The following is an 18,424-nucleotide window of genomic DNA, read 5'->3' as shown; positions in this document are numbered from 1 at the left end:
AAGTAGCATTAAAAGAGCCAAGACAATCAGCATTCAAACATGTTATAACATATATACATATATATTGCTAAATCACGCTGCATCCAATAGAAAAGGAAGTTCTAACTATTCAACCAACTTGGAAAATCTGTATGAATAGTCACATATAACCTATTCAAGGCCCCACTATAGAAATAGATAGTTTAAACTAATCGGTTACATCACAAATATTATCGTTCACTTATTCTTATTTTTAAAAAATTAACAATACATATGGAACATATGGAACAATACTATGGAACCACTTTGATCTAAATAACGTGAAATTAGAACGATCAGCCTAGTATGTCAGTAATGTGTGATGTTGATTTTTCATAACACCATTTAGACTTGTGCTGACTGCAAAAAGTCACATATTTTGTGAAAGAACGACTCGTCACTACATTGTTCTAGCAACTAAGCTTCCTTCTTTCTTCTCCATCTTTATGTGTATTATACCATACTACTTATGAATATTCAGTAGTTAATATTTAATATTAATGATTCTGACTTCTACTAAATGAACCTTCTAAGTTACAGATAACACAATTTTGAAGTATTTATGTCATAACAGAACACCTTGTCTATTTTAAAAGCATGGGGACTAATTTATTAACGTTAATAGCTATTACCTGTTTGACATAGTTGCGGATTGTCTGTTGATTCATAATGTGTTGTAAATTTATTTTTACCTACGTATTTAAATAACACGCCTATTTAATAATGCTTTAAACGACATAACTGAAGCACAAATATCACACAATTCGACAGTCTACTATGATAGACAAATCTTGTCATATTATGAGTCACTCAATTGTGTTGGGGGTTAGCATCTTCGAAAATGTTCTAGATATTTGTGTATGTATTCGGTTTCGAAATGGAAATGAGATGATAACTAATGAAATCTATTTCGAAAGCAATAATACCAAGAACAATCATGTTCATAATAATGTTAAACAGTTTTGTCTTCATCATTTTAACTGCATACATAGACATTAATATATTTTTAGTGAAATTCCATACCATAAATAAAATCCTCATGCATTATAACATAATATCACATTTAATTTGAATCTAATTCTCTTTAATCATAACCTCACCTTATTAGTTAACAATTGATTTTCACGTTTCACTTCAGCTAAAGATGCTTCTGTTTCAATATTAACTTCATTAACGGACTGAGCTTTAACTAATAACATTTTAGTCATTTCAAGTTCTTTATTTAAACGTCGATTCACTTCTTCTAAATGATTTAGACGATTGGTCACTGATTCAGATAATTGATCTGATAAACTACAATTTAATCCATTTGATTGTGATAAGAATTGTTGTTGGTGGTGCTGATGTAGATGGTTATTCGCTGAAATGTCGATAGTAGTCAAGTCTTCATCAGTTGCATCAAATGAAATGCGATTTTGTTGTTTCTGTTGTATAATTTGATTACTTTTCTCACTATTATTATTATTATTATTATTATTATTATTATTATTATTATTATTAGTTACAATGTCTTTTGAATTAGCCAGTTTATTAGGTGAATTCATAAACTTTTTATGTGTATAATGTTCTAACTTAAGTTTGCCTAATTCCTCATGAAGATTTTTAATTAAATCCAAATCTGAATTTCGAGCCTTTAAAAAAGAAAGAAAAAGAAGTTTAATTAAAGGGAAGAAATGAAACTTTAAAGTGAGTATCAGTAAGTAAAATTATTACTTCTATATAGAAGGGAAATGTTTTCATTCAAGCAACTATTATCAGTAACATAATGTTCTATAGTTATTTACATAACTTCATTGTTTTATTCATATCACTGTATTTAGAGATAACACCAATGAAATTATCTATTTCTACTACGATTCGGTATAATACATTGGATATATGAAATTAAACTCAATTGATCTAATTAATTTTAAACTATTAAGTAAATAACCTAGTACCTGTTTATTGAAAATGAGACAATGAAGTCAATTGAATTTCATGAATTATCCCTCTACACTATTATGAATACATTTTTTCAAATTGATGCGTAGTAAGCAGTTTAAAACGTGAATGTCTGAAGAGTTTGTTGTTTTCCTGAAAAAAATCTCTTTGTTTAAACAAGTATACAATTTGAGAAAGTACTTGATAATAATGCTAATAGGGACTACTATTCCAATCAAAAAATATCTGAATTTCATTAGTCGAGACTTATCTTTAGAACTTGAGTAACGTTGAATGATTAACGCTCTATGTCGCTAATTGATTCAAATTGAAATTACACTATTCAACACCAACCCAGTTGCTATAATAATCAATGATTGTAAGCGAGACGTAAAGATCTCTGGTTCAGTCCGTTATGGGGTTGTGAGTGTGTACTACTAATGGGTTTCATATTGGGATAGGATGTAGTGCTCCCTGGTTTCCAATGGTACGGAAGTTGAGATCAATCTGTGAAAGATATAACTCACAAATATTATCATAGTTTCCGAATTGAGATTGATAAGAATTATTTCAATAGACCCATCTTAACAACAATACTAGACAAAACACTCAGGTTTTCACTGAGATTAGAGTATGCAAATAATACTACAGACATTAATGATACTATTATTATTACTGAATCAATCGAATTAGAAATACATTGGTCATCATTAAATTGTTAAGATGCATATCAGCTAATGATTTATTAGCTTATAAAATAAAAAAAACCATAATGGTTTCAAATCTATGACTACTGTCTATTATCTAAAAACTATTACATAAACAATAAAATTAAACAATGAAGGAATAAAATTAACATGATAGGACACTATAATGGAAAACAAAAACATACATTTTCTGTTTCTGTCAATTGACATCGTGTTTTATTTAATTCTTTCTCTAAATCTGTAATTTTATGATGATATTCATGAGTGATTTCTTCTTTATCTGCCCATTGTGAATGTTCATTAGATAAAATTTCTAAATCTTCAGTAAGTTGTTGACATCGAGCCTGTCAAAAAAAGGATAAGATTTTTTTAAATACCCTTGCTTAATTGTACATAACAACGTATCTTACATTTACAAACTATCATGATTGAATTGAAGGCAGCAACGTAAATACACATACATATATAAACAAGGAAATTACTCCCAACTGATAACAGTCTATTATATACGGCATAAATTCAGTCATATTTTTAATAAAATAACTTCGTTTAAGGTAAACTAAGAACTTTCATATAATGATAAATGTCGTAATATTTTTGAAGTTACTATTTATTATGAATTGATATTGGCTAAGATATTATAGTAAACCATGCAATATCAGGCATCTGCTTCATCCTGGTTTCGGATTCTTCTTCATCACCGTACACAAATCCAGGAACACAACGTTACATGACAAGCGCAATGTAGTTTCACGGTCAAAACATTAACTTCAAATCGAATGATAACAATAATGATGCTATACTCATGATTGACATTATATATTAACAATTCACGCTTGACTGAATCAATGATCAGGAACACCCCATGTAACTAATTCACTTTCATTGATAAAGCCGATCTGAGTTCTATATATATCACTTGATACTCATTCAACGACCCATCCAATCTCAATTAGGATGGCAATTAACTGAAGAAAAAAAACAAAGATAACTTCTTCATTTAAAAACAATCAACATGCAACTGTTATGATATGGACTCAACATTAACTGACAAATTTACAACATATTCAGCTAACTGAGGCCAAATACCTTAACCATAAGTACTATAACCTATAATTAAATGGGCAATCTATATGTGAAAAGGAGAAATCTAAGCTGTTAACAGCGAAGCAAACGAAAACACATACAAAGTATTTTTTGTGGTAGGTCGTCTTCTTTTCCCAATAGAATTTATAAGATAGTCACTAAGCTAGGTGAGCTGGCACTTCAGTAACTGCTATTTAATGTTAAAATGTTGAAAGCTATCCGAGTGATATTATTTTACGTTAGTAATCACTTTTAAGTTGGTTAAAAATACCTTAATTTATAAAATTATATTCTATTTAGGTAAATTACAATCGAAACTAGATATTACTGAAATAAATCTAAAAATTAGTTTACTTTATAATAATCGATTTCATGTAGTCTTTCTTTGAGTTTTTCATTTTCTGCTTCTAAGTTAATAACACGTTCTGCTGTTTGTTTTAATGCATCCACTTCATCCTGCCAATGTCTTGCTGTATAAGCTGCATCAGCTAAACGTGCTCGTTCCTCTTTTACTTGACTTAATTCACGACGTGTTTCAAATAAATGATCTTGTAGTTCGACTAATTGATCAGCTTGATCTTCACTATAAAAAAAAATGAAAGAATTGTAATGAAAAAATATGGAATACTTGAAACTCACAATTACAATTTGATAAGAACTATTTTGACATGGTTTCTGTTCATTCTGTTTATTTCAAATTATCATGCTAAGGTCGTATGGTAAGCTAAGATAACAAACATTTGTGCCAGACACCATATCAATTATGACTATGGATGACTAATTGATATTATTATTTCAAATTATTTGCCTTTTATTCTGTTAGTTCACTATATCACTAAGTAATTATAACTTAAAATAAGATGAGAGAAAGAATATCATAGGTTTTTGTCACTAAAACAACATAGATTAATATGCTTCTCAACGATTTTCTTCAAAATCTTAATAGAAAATTTAGTATAAGTCATATCTTGTAGATTAATATGATTATGCAACAACTTCATAGTCAATAAATACAAAAATAGGCACAGTGAATTACAGTCGCAATATCGAGTCACCTAGATTGGTGGCCACTTTGCAACTTGTTCGATAGGATTCAATCTGCACACAGAAGGACCTGACACACATGATATTGATCATCAACTAGTGATCAATCAATTGTGAATTTATTTGTATCGTAAGATAAAGTATAAATCATAACTTTTTGTCTTGTAATACACATAAATACATAGAAAACCAATTAAATCTAGGAATAGTTTAATCAGATTAATTCAAAAAAGGTTTTGTGTAGTCAATCACTAAGAAAACTTAAATAGAATTGTAACCTGGATAGACGATCCATTGAAACCATAACTTATGAATTAAATTTCTATTCTTTTTAATTCAATTACAGTCGATCAGGGTTAAGGTTATCAGCAACTTTTCCCATATTCAATAAGTATGTTTTATTCATCATTTTCCGTTAGTTCGTAGGTCATTTACTAGATGAGTGTTATTTATTAGTGTGTAAGTGTAGTTACAAAATTTTTTTTCAAACCTTAAATTGCCCCATATTTGAGTTTTCCACCCAGTATGTCAGAAGCAGCCAAACAAAGATGTTTATAATAGATAGCTACAGGTAACTCTGAACGTTTACACTAAAATTTATGGTGAAAATAACTAGTATGCAGTATTCACTTATTTAATGCACAAAAAACATGGTCGAAAGTGATGGACAAAATACACTTATTGAACAGTAAGAACGTTGTAGTTAACCTCATTCGTAATTCAGTGATAATAATACTGTCTCAATTTTTATTTCCGCCTTAAAACTACATAAATCAAAATTTTCTTCATTTACAACATTAACTAATGGATTTAGAATTGGGACTTGACTAGCTTCAAAGAGAGCTTTCATTACATGCTTCCAAATAAAAGAGATGAATTAATTTTTTATACTATCATCAATATTTCTTGCATAACAAACACTTTTAACCATTTCAGAGATTAACAGCACAGAGTATTTAAGTTGTATAACTATGGCATGATATTGTTGATATGCTAAATTGTAAATGCTGACATATTATCATTGAGTATTTATCGTTAATTTCGGAACTGATTGGCTATAAATTTACTGTAAATTGTTTATATCTTTTCAGTGAATCACACACAAACCAGTCATAAATTATTATTCAATCTCAATTAGTTCCCTAAGCCTAATGTAGTTTCTGTAAATATCTGATTAAGTTTTGATAGTAGATGGAAGACAAGTGAAAAACCAGGAATTTGAGAGATCCTCTTGTTTTGGACTTTCATGTAGTGTAGAACCATGACTTGGTTAAGAATCAGATATAATATTGATAATAATGATCGATATCTTACGTCATATGGTTCACAGAAGTGTGAGCTTTACCAAATATAGTTACTAAGTATCTCTCCCCAGCCCTGGACTGGTTAACACCATATGTCGCACGTTTCCTAAAAGACATTCAGAAATCTATCATAAGACAATTCACCGATGAGTACTGATCAGTAAGATGGCTTGTGTATCAGCAAGTTTGTAAAGACAATAAATAAAGAAACAGAATTGGGCTAATTGATTATTCTGTGATAAATGATGTCATATCTAGTCCTTCGTGTTGACAAAATTCTATCGATCAAGTTGGGATGTAGCCACACGTTTAAGTGATCTAAATGGCAACATACTTTTTTCTTAGGGGCTTAGAGACAATCGGGATATAACCATAAATCAAGATATCATATTATTTGGAACTCATCACTTGTTAATGAAAAATGGATAAACATAAAGTAGACATTAAACAAAGAATACAAACTTACATTTCAATATGTGCTCGACGTAATTTAGCTTTGGTTTCAGCCAACTCAACCGATAAATGATGCTTATCCGTATCCATTACAAGAATTTCAGGTGTTAAATTATCAGTTGGTGGGTATAAAGAACGGATTGAGTCTAACTCTGTTGTTTCCACTTCTAAACCAGAATCCATTCGACCAATTTCTGATAATTCATTTATATTACTGATATTATTATTGGTCGTAGTATTTTGATTAACCTTATTATCATTCATAAAAACTCCATCATTTAAATGTTCATTAGTCTGTTCAAAAGATTCGTTTAAATCACTGATATCCGATTTTTTACGTGATAAAAATGGTTGTTCATCGAGCCTAGGTGTAGATATAGCGAAATGACCATTACTATTACTATGTGAATTATCAACACCGAGTGATATGGTAGAAACAGATCGTTCTTTTAATCCATTAGGTCCTAATGTTTTAGATCGCGAAGCTAATTGGTACCTTGCTTGTAATGTGATAAATTTGTTTTGTAATGATGCTAATTCATCTAATAACTGAATAATTTCCTAAAACAACATTTAAAAAATGAAAGAATTACACTTATAGTGTTGTAACGGAATGAATGCTCTGAAAATCCCATCAAGAGTACCTCTTTAACAGAATTATTAGTTCTTAAATTTTTATCCCTGATTTGTTTGTTAACTATTATTCTAGACTTCACAGTAGCCACTTTTCATATTTTTCAATTTCTTTTAACTAAACCTTTATTAGTTAACCCTGGTTAAGGTGTGAGTTTAACTGATCCCGTAGCTATTCTAGAGTTTATCCCAGTCCTAAGTTCGGATACAGTAGGATGGTTATCATTATCAAAGCATCCTTCAAGACAGAGGAGAGGATCATAATGAATGTTATCCAGTGACAAATACCAACTATATGATAAAACGAATAAACTAACGGGAAATATTGCAAACCAGAGTAATTAGTCAAGAACAAAGAAGACAAACCAAGCACGGAAACTCAAGAACACAGGAACAGTTCGGTAGAAAACTTTGATGAGTTCATGAATAGACCAGCCCTACTGAACCCACCACCAGACATCGAAGCGGCATCTACGAACCTTCATATACATTTCACTCCACAAATGATCAAAGAAATCAGTATGACCATCAGACAAATCAAAAGTGAGAAAGCAGCAGGACCAAACAACATACAGGCTGAAGTACTGAAGTCAGACATACAGGTAACAGCAGAGATGCTCTATCTTCTATTCAGGAAGATTTGGGAGTAAAAACTAATGCCGACAGACTGGAAAGAAGGATACCTCATCAAGATACCAAAGAAAGGAGATCTGAGCAAATGTGAGAACTATAGTGGAACCACACTACTACCGATATCATGAAAATTCTTCAACAGAGTGCTATTGAACTGAATGAAAGATTCAGTGAACGTTCAGCATCCAGATTAACGGGTCGGATTCAGTAAGAATCGGTCGTGTATAGACCAAGTTGCAACACTATGGATCATTGTTCAACAATCAGTTGAATAGGACTCTTCATTATACTTCAACTTCCTAGATTTTAAGAAAGCATTTGAAAGTGTGGATAGAACCTTATGGAACCTTCTTTGATATTATGGTGTACCTGAGAAAATCATCAACGTCATCTAGAGTTTATACGACGGATTATAGAACAATGTCGTGCATGGGAAACAGCTGACAGACACATTCAAATTGAGGACCGGAGTCAGACAAGACTGCTTACTCTCTCTCTTTCTCTTTCTTTTGGTGGTTGACTTGATTATGAAGACCTTGACATCTGAGGGGAAGCACGGAATACAGTGGACAGTTTGGATTCAACTAGATGATTTGGACATCGCAGATGATGTAGCCCTTCTATCCCATACACACAAACAAACGCAGATGAAGACAACTAGTGCAGCAGCAGCCTCTGCATCAGTAGGCCTCAACATACACAAGCGAAAAAGCAAGATCTTCAAATACAACACAGAGAGCACTAACCCAATCACATTTGATGGAGAAACTCTGGAAGATGTGGAAACATTCAGGTATCTGGGTAGCATCATCGATGAATAAGTAGGATCTGATGCAGACGTAAAGGCAAGGATTGGCAAAACAAGGACCACATCCCCACAGCTGAACAACATATAGAACTCAAGACAACTGTCAACCAATATTAAAGTGAGGATCTTAAATACTGTATGGAGCTGAAAATTGCAGGACTACTACAACCATCATCAAGAAGGTACAAGTATTTGTAAACAATTGTCTACGCAAGATACTCAGTGTCCGTTGGCCGGACACCATCAGCAACAACCAACTATGGTATAGAACAAACCAGCTTCCAGATGAAGAGGAAATCGGGAAAAGATGTTGGAAGTTCATAGTACATACATTACGGAAACCACCAAACTGCATAACGAGGCAAGAGCTAACTTGGAAACCTGAAGAGAAATTGAAAAGCGAAAGACAAAGTAACACAATGCGACTGGAATAGGAGCAGACATTAAAAGGGTGAGTAGCAACTGGAAAGGATTGCTCAGGACAGAGTTGGATGGAGAATCCTGGTAGACGGCTAATGCTCCACGAGGGGTAACAGGAGCAAGTAAGTAAGATGTGCATTTATTTACTCGATTTCGTTATATAAACCCCGACAATCGATAATAAGTTCCTGTCTAACCGAACTCAAGGTTATAGAGCAGAGTTTGGTTGTTGTTGAACCCTAACTGTTTACTAGAAACGTTTGTTGACCACTTTGATTCTAGCAGACAGAAATTCGATCTCAGTTTTTTAACAACCTTCTTGTTGATCCACAATTACTTAACAGTTGTATTTATCGATCGTTTTCCTCTCTATAGGCAGTAATTTTGCCTCAGAGAAACTTCTAAGTGTCTGGTGGGTTAATGATACCATTGAGCTTTTTTTATACGGTTCGCTTTCATGACATAGTATCACAAAAATTACGCACAAAAATCGTGTTTTGTTATAATCGACGATTTTGGTTAACTCAAAGAAGCTTCATACACTATGCAGAATAACGCAGTACTTCGGTATAATCAAATAAATCTTGGGTTGTTGATCGTTTTCTGCGTTCAGACCAAATATGTTAGCAACATAAAATATATCACAGTTTCATGAATTTCTGGAATGAATATAGGAGTCGTGTGGCACATTTCTGTTACAACAGATAAGCTACTAAAATTTTCCAAGTAGACCTACAGGATTCAAAGTCAGTAATATTTGCGTAGTCTCATTTACAAATCCTTCTACAAATGTTGCAAATGTTATTATGCAAAGCCAATCTATTCTTCGTTTATATATCACCTTAATTACAAATGTCGAAAGTAACTATTCTTTGAAAATTAAACTTTATCAACCCTGAATTCAATGATAATCTACAAATAATAGGTAATTGATTTCCAGAAACTCATCATCATATATTTTTTAGAATAGCATACCTCTAAATAAATATCTTCAAGTTGATTGACTACAGATCGAAAAGTTCGTAAAATATCAGCATCAGATGATCGAAGTTTTTCAAAACTTACGATACTTGCCGGACATTCAGTAACCTGTAAATTACAAAATAGAATATTTCATGATAAATTTTAACTTGAAACAAAAATGTTAATAGTAGTACGGACATCGAATGTAATCTATAAGTAATGAGATGCTTAGACCGTAACTCATCTATATATTCGTATTAAATTGCATTCATTCTCAATAATTGAGCAAGTTGTCCTATCTTAAACATTCTGTATAGTGTCACTCTCCAATCTAGTTAAAAGAAAAGTTATCCACTATTTTAAGTCCTAAATAATCCTCTACAATCTATATTATCGAAGAAGAAGAAGAATAAACGGTGGTTTGAATCCCATATTTTGTATCTGAATATTCACTACTTTGATATGTACAATCACTTCCTAGTATTGTTAGGCAAAGTGGACTTAAAGATATCACTCGTAGATGTACGGTCGAAAAAAGTGAATCTTTGCTTTTGAAAACACTTTGAACATAACAATTTTTAACCGTCCAAGTGATATACTAATGGAAACGAAGAAAGTCAGTGTGACTGAAAACACAACGAACGCTGATCAACTGATGTTGTGAAGAATGTGAGAAACTATCAACCTGCTCTATAAGGTTCAAGAGAAAAAATGAAGTGAAACGACTGAAGATTGATTAATCTGGACCAACTTTATCTATGGTTTCTGATAATACTGACGTACAATTCTAACAACTATATAAAAAAGCCAAAAACCTCAAAATTTTAACTTATTTTTATCTGATGCTTTGAGCTACTATGTAGTAGTATGAATCTAAAATATAAAGTAATCAGCCGTCAGACCACACACCGTGTATCATGAAATGCGTATTCGACAGCTACATTACACTCTATTTTCAAAAAGCTATGGATGAATCTCGGCATTGTGAACAGTTAGATCTGATACAACAGTAGCTTATGAATGAACGAATTCCTAACAAAAAAATATGTAGGTTGGTCTTTTGGTGCGTAAAAATAACTTGATATATCCAATCGTTTGAAAGACTATTTTCACAGAGTTAGCTATGTTAGTGCCAACCTTAATATGCAGAGTTGTTTTTTTAATACATGTAATATAATTAAATATGATTTTACTAGAAGTGAACATTATTCGAAAATTGATAATGTAGGAATATACCTCCACCATATTGTTTATTCTTCACAACAAATTAGCTTCTGTCTATAAAACCATGAATACAACTACGAAATCTCCGACTAAATACAGAAGCAAAGCAATAATATGAGTTTTCCGAGATAAAAAACATCTTGGATAGACACTGAATTACAAGCGACATTACATTTGAATATATATATGGATGTAAAAATAAAATATTCCTAATTTATTATTGAATAAGGAACTGTAGAAAAATTAAAGGTCAATTATAACCAATCGAGATTGAGGTCTACAGGACAAGCAGGGAGTCATATGTGGAGAAATTCGAACACTTCACTTCTACTTGAAGTTTGTGCTGATGATTTCGTTCAGAATAACGATGAAAGTTACACGATAGAACTGTCCAGCTTAGAGGACATAACTCCACCCGAGTTACAACTCTTCATTATAGAAAGCAGATTTTATCGGAAAGAACGAGATAAAAGTTGTTACTTTATTTACATTTTTAATACATGTCATTATACCAGTTTGGACGTCAGGATTTAAATTTTCCATAATCTGACGGATAAAATAATCACGACGATCACATCGTACAGCTGCACATAATAAGAAAAGTAGAATCTTTTCTAATTCTTGATCAGCTTGAGCTGAAAATATAAAGCATACAAAGAAAACGTACTTTTTAAATTAAGAATTTTTACTTAATTCTGAAATTATTCCTAAAAAAATACAAGTCACTTTTGTATGAAGATAATTTGGAATGAAAGTAATATCGATAGAATAATCCAGTACGTTAACCGGTGTAAAACAATAACTCTATACGTCAAATGCTGCAATTTATAGTTTTGTAAAAACTTAAGCTTTTCCTTCAACACCAGTTATTTATATACGTATAATGCAGCGTAAAAACCAACAATTCTCTAAAATCATCAGATATGCTTCATTTTGACCGAGGTTATCCGCTATGGCTTTATAGTACACTAAGCTCATTCATTTAATCGGTGAATACTGAATATTAAAGTGTATAGTTTTCATTAAAGATTTCATTCTTTAATTCTTTAGTTTCATTATCTTAGGATTGACTACACTTTACATGTTGATAGCAGTCAGTTCAAAAAAGTTCCAACCATTTAAAATTACATTTTAATATTCAGTACCACTATCCACTAAATGACCAAAAATACTTTTTATTCGATCAAATTAAATTGTATCTTTCAAAGTAGAGAAAGGAAAGTAACAGAGAAAATGATAAACACAACAAGAACTAATACACCAAAAAGCCATTAAGTAATGAAAAAAATTCGCCTTGATTTTTTCGTACAGAATGGATTAGTCGAATCGTTTGATACAACCATGATGACCACCCAGTGAAAATTTCAAAAAAAGGAAATAAATACCTTTGTTATTATTATTTCTTAAAAATACTTATTATGTTCAACTGATGTCTTTAACTTAAAAATAAATAATATTTATTATTCAGTGTTGAAGGAAAGTATAGATGTGGGAGTGAGGAAGGGTTAGAGAGATAGAGAAGGGAAACCAGTCTACCTAAATAAGATGAATGTTCAACAAACAGATTTTTGCTATGGATAATGGTAATTTGTTTATTCATTAAAGATGTGTACTTAACCATTTTTCTAAATAGTAATACCAGGTCTATAGCTGGTGGTCTAATTAGATCTTTGGATTATAGAATTTTCTAGCTGGTATCATTATATTCTCAGTTAGCTTACGATTATTCTGTATTATAAATAGTTAGACGATATCGCTTAATATAAAGCAAGATCTGAATGTTCTAGAGAAGTCTATGATTAATTGCTAATACTTCAGTAATAATTAATCTCCTCCATACGATTGAAGAGAGAAGATAAGAAGTTAGGAAAAGCTAAATGTTTCAAGAGGTTAAACTTGTGATATAATAACCTTGTTTAGACAACAACAACAATGACGTTGAGATATTTAACGAAAATAGCAAATTGAAGGCGAAAGTAACTGATCAGATGATTGCAAAAGTCATTAGGATAATATCCACCAGAAAGTTACTGACGACTTCGTGTTTTATCAGAACTAAAATTTATTACACTATTGTAGTGAACGAGAACGCCAATCAGGACAACCGAATGTTTTGGAATGCAACATTATATAATATCATTGAAAAATCTGAGAACCACACAGTTGTTTATTCTCTGAAGAAGTGGCCTAAGTCACGAAACAATAGAAAAATTTTGTTTCTACTCATTAGGGTATTACAAATATATTGATTTATTTATAACAATCTACCCAACTTATTCGAAGTTACCAAGTCAAACCTTGGTAATGACACCTACATACAGTGAATACCTCATTTGCAAAATGTCAATTAATCGTCTCAGATTTCATTAATCTTTCGTTTCTACACCAATCACTTACTGTTCTCGTTCTTTTTTCTTAGATCTTCCTCACCTTCTGCCGCCAGACATTTCACATTTTATTGGTCATACATACTACTTATATTTGTCAACATCAGTAGCACAGACCACACCATTTTTTTATTATGGAAGTAAAAACCTAAATATTGTAAGACCTTCCCAGTGATTCTAAATCCGTTTACGATAAGATGCCGCCACTGATGTTAATATTATTCCATCATTCTTAATATACATCCAGTTAAATTTATCTCTGTACTAAATTGAGGTGGGTACAATATACCTCAAATCTTATTTGTTTCGGGTGCCCATGTTGTTTTTAATTGACTAACTAAAGGAAATGACAGAACGTGTTGGTGATAACTAAAAACCAAAATCAGACCAAATATTTTAATATTATCACTGAAACTTATTTATCACAGATATCTATAGATCTTGACATCTCAAGAAAACAAGTCAAATGATAAAATTTAATGAAAAATATTGTTAAGTAAATTGATAAATCCAAATGAAACATAAGAAGAGTGATATTGCTTGTCAAGTTTGGTTGTATTTTCTGGTCCAAATCACTGCTCATCCAACTTGCCTTTTGTGCATTGCTTTATACTACTTGTTACTATTAAGTAAACAGTTCTATTTCTTATAATTTCTAAGGGTATGGTGTAACACTATTTATTGTGTAATATACTAAAGTAATCATAATTATTAATAACATTTACTGTATTTATTATCATAAATTACTATCTCTCAACCCTTCTAACAGTTACTTTGACTTTCCTGCATTCCTTGACTCTTGGTTTAAACTCAATGGTTTCTATATTTGTGTGCTCTTAGTTCTCTTAGTGTTGATAAACTGTTGTTAACATACTGTGTTAACAGACATACAGAGCCGTTATTCATCACAGATATCTCGATAGTTGATGTTTGTAACTAATTTATGTATATTCCACAATAAAGAACCGTTTTTAGACAAGTCGTTGTTTTATGAACTTTGGTTTCGCGCGTATCTTAATCGTGCAAGTGGACGTTTCGATAAGATTAGCATTGTGTATATTATTATGTGATTATCTTTGTAACATCTTATGAAATTAATTAAACAGGTAGGGAAAATTAATAAGTAAAGAATGATTACTTTATAATTACGGCATTGCTTGGAATGAACCCACGAAGTTTACATGTTATAAATATTAAAACAATTCCACAAGCTTAAAAAATACTGTTCGTTATCAAAATTGTTGAATTAAAATTTTAAAAACAATAACAATAAAAATAATATAGGTGACGAACAGTGTACTTCTTTTAAAGAGAAAACAAGAGAAGACATGAATTCAAAAATAACCATAGGTATCAGGATTCATAGTCTAGGGGATTAAGAGTCTCTCATGTATGCACAACTCTGAGTTTAAATGTATTGATATAGAGCCTCGGGTATACAGCCCATAGAAATCCTAACATGTTGTGATTCATTACTATCATTCGCAAGTTTTAGGCCTTTTCCGTCACAAGAAGTGTGGAAATGTTTTGTCTAGCATTTAAAGGCCTACTTTTTGGAATGTATTGTCTCAGCGAATGTAAATAAGTAATCGAAAAACTTTGCTAAATGAGAACAGAGCCGGTAATAATGGCATACCTCGAAGTAAATGAGTGGTAGCTCCGAGACATTGACGCCAGAAGTGGAGAAATGTGGGATGCCCAGACCACCTACAGCACCTGAAGTATATAAATAGGCTACTGTAGTACTAGAAGGTAGTCCTAACCTTTTCCCCACCGAAGCATGAGCCATCCGATCCACAGTTCTTAAAGTCTCCTTATGAACGGCAACCTATGTCAATAGATATAATAGTCTCCCGAATAAATTTCCTCTAAGAATTTTCATTCGCTGTTTTGTTTTATGTGAGCAACCTTCATCAAGTAGTCTTGTAGCAACTCTAGGTGGTTTGCTGAACAATGACATGTTATATTATCTTTGCTTATTACTTATACTTGAAAACGAAGAACGATTGCAATTACCATGAGGCAAAGCAAGAACACGGAAGACTGGTACAAGTGAAAATCTCTCCACCCCGAAAACACGATGATGCTAGTCGAAAATACACTCATTTATACATTGATTTGTACACTCAGTTGATTATTAATTAGGAAAAAGTCATATATATGAAGCTATAGCAAAATCCCATTTGCATATCATCCAGAGCATAGTTCATTTTTATATAATATGAGTAAATCATATCATGAATAAACATTACACTGAAATAGATCTATGTTATACTGAATAAAATATCACACTGAAAATAAAACAAATATTACACCGAATAATCATCATTCTGAATTAAAAACTGAAGCAATGTTCACGAAAAACCACGATGAGTCAAAATGTAATTTTACCTTTTTATCCCGTCATATCACGGCCCTTGTAGTTAAAGAGTACACCGAGGTATTCAAATGTATTAGTAGTAGGTGTTAGCTGAGGGATATAGGTTCCACCGGTGGAGAATTAAATGCGCACAAGCGCCGTTAACTTATAATGTCTCCCAGAATGTAGTTCTATAGTTCTGTTTTTTCTATCATTTACAGACCAACCCACCTGCTCCAGTAACTATATGATCTTACCTAGTTTCTTATGGAGTAGTGTTGAATATGGTTCAAATGTGACAAGGTCGTTTGGGTAGGCAAGGTAATACAGGGCCTCTCCGTCCACATTCAGATGAGTTAATAGGTCAAGGCTTTCTAGAGTCTCATGTAGGACCATTATGAGTAACAGTGGAAATACAGGATCTCTTGTTTCACACCACACATTAGATGACACTCAGCGTTGGTGAAACGACTCTGAAAAAATTGATAGCAATTACTAACATAGCAGCAGAGTAGTTCAGGAACTCCGAATCATTCGGCAGCTGTAACAATAGACCTGTGATACTATGCTAAAGGCTCGCGAGACATATAGAAAGGTCAGGGACGTACCATTATTATGAGTATGTATATGCTGCGACACATATTAGAACAAACTGACAGCTTCGACGTAACTGTTAAGATTAAGGAAGGCAAACTGAAGGTGTCTCTATAGGGAGGGTTTCGAAAATCCTGTTCAGATTAGTTTATAATGAAAATCAACTTTAGAATTTAAATTTGATCAGCCCCACTTTTTTCCGTTAAATGTTTTTAGAAACGTAATTTTCTTATCTTAGTGTCATACTTCCAACTAGAATACAATGAGCAACTACATAGATTGTCATTCAGAAGAAGTACATTGTTCGTCATCTATGTTATTAATATTATTATTGTTTGTTTGTCTTGGCAGTATCTTTAGCTCTCTCTCTCTCTCGTGGTGAAATATATAAATTTATACCTGGTGAGTTATTAAATAGAAAACTGAAGTTCTAAGTTTCTGCTATGTACAGAATATAAAAAAAAACATATTGGTTGATTTGACTTTCCAAACACTAAAGAATATTATCACTAAGAAAGACCAATATTGTACAGCTTTAAGCATCTAATTCACTATCTATTATTTCGATAAGTTTATTTTGTAGTACATTTAATCATAGTATATATACATCTCTAATTTTATGACTATTCATAGTTACTTTCCCTGTAATTGACATTCAATTATCAAAATTGTATTAACCTTTTATTGACCAAATAGCATAAAAAATATTACAATCATTCAAAACTTCTACTCCCAGTACTACTAATCCTGGCGCCTAAATGGTATTGAAAGCAGAAAACAAAAAAATTATTACAGAACAATGAATAAATCTAGTTTGTAAATTAGTCAATAAAACATCTCTGCTTTTAATACATTAGGAAATTCCGACATTAATTATGCCGAAAAATCAATATCATTTGTAAGTATAGCCAATGCAAACGAAAAATTTTACACTATGAATTTGTAATGAATAACAAAGATGTGCCTTCAACAGATTTAAACGTGTTTGTTCGTAAATATTGGACAAAAATAATAGTAAAGACCATAGTTTACATCCTCAGACCTTACAGTAAATACTTTATCTTTTTTTAGTATAGTCCCAGAAGTGGAAGGCCTGTCAAAAGAAGATTGAAAAGACTGAACTGAAGAGAACAGAAAAGAACTGAGAAGTGAGAAAATAATGAAGAATGTAAAAGACAGTTGATGGAAGATTTGCAAATGAAGTATTTAATATATATGGTTTTCACATTTTACCGGAAAAAAAACTCTGTAATTTTGCGTTATATAACTAAATTGGTTATCTCCACCAAGTTTTCATTCACTAAAATACAATCAATTTTTAGAAACCGATATTTGGTAGAATGAAGTTCGAATAGGTAACCCTACAGTCATATACATTAAATACTAATCTGTTATTCCATTACAACATCTAGAATCACTGTATAAACTTAGGTTTGACCTTGAAAATATTAGTATATCGGAATACTGATGAAAAGTTCTAGAATGAAATGAAATTAATATCCTTTCTTCCAATGGCTACCAAATCTACTATATTAAATAAGTACCAATCAACATGAAATCCAGGTTTAGGATTTTCTGATGGTTGCTCCTAACCAATTTTCATCTACTGAACTGAACAAGTAATAAGATAGTTAATGTTTCTCGAATATTTCACCAGAGATTTAATTTAGCAATAAAACAATATCAAATATATATTAACAACTTGAAAGTTAATAACACATTAATACTGAACACATGATTGGTTAAACAAAAGTGCACCCTAGTAATTATTATTGCTTGAATTGATACAAGCAACTTTCAAAACTCTGACCTTAAATCAAAAGTATACAATATCACTTAGTTAAAGTAAGAGGGAGTAAAAGAAAGGATTT

The 18,424-nt window shown here is 31.7% G+C and overlaps 1 protein-coding gene across 1 annotated transcript in view; it reads right to left on the bottom strand.

Moving 5' to 3' along the window:
- The window catches only part of CCDC88B_2 (Coiled-coil domain containing), a gene marked incomplete at its 3' end in the record, with an annotated part of 81,854 nt that overhangs the window by 21,712 nt on the left and 41,718 nt on the right, over nt 1-18,424 (bottom strand). The window contains exons 4-9 of the mRNA XM_051219210.1: nt 11,703-11,848; nt 10,002-10,115; nt 6,546-7,093; nt 4,086-4,314; nt 2,831-2,989; nt 1,119-1,649 (exon numbers count right to left, since the gene is read on the bottom strand). Of these exons, the coding sequence (XP_051068090.1) occupies nt 1,119-1,649; nt 2,831-2,989; nt 4,086-4,314; nt 6,546-7,093; nt 10,002-10,115; nt 11,703-11,848 (1,727 nt within the window). The remainder of the gene's footprint in view (nt 1-1,118; nt 1,650-2,830; nt 2,990-4,085; nt 4,315-6,545; nt 7,094-10,001; nt 10,116-11,702; nt 11,849-18,424) is intronic.

This window comes from Schistosoma haematobium, chromosome 2, assembly GCF_000699445.3.
Source record: "Schistosoma haematobium chromosome 2, whole genome shotgun sequence".
Classification (NCBI taxonomy): Eukaryota; Metazoa; Platyhelminthes; class Trematoda; order Strigeidida; family Schistosomatidae; genus Schistosoma; species Schistosoma haematobium.
This window is presented reverse-complemented; position numbering and strand designations above follow the sequence as displayed.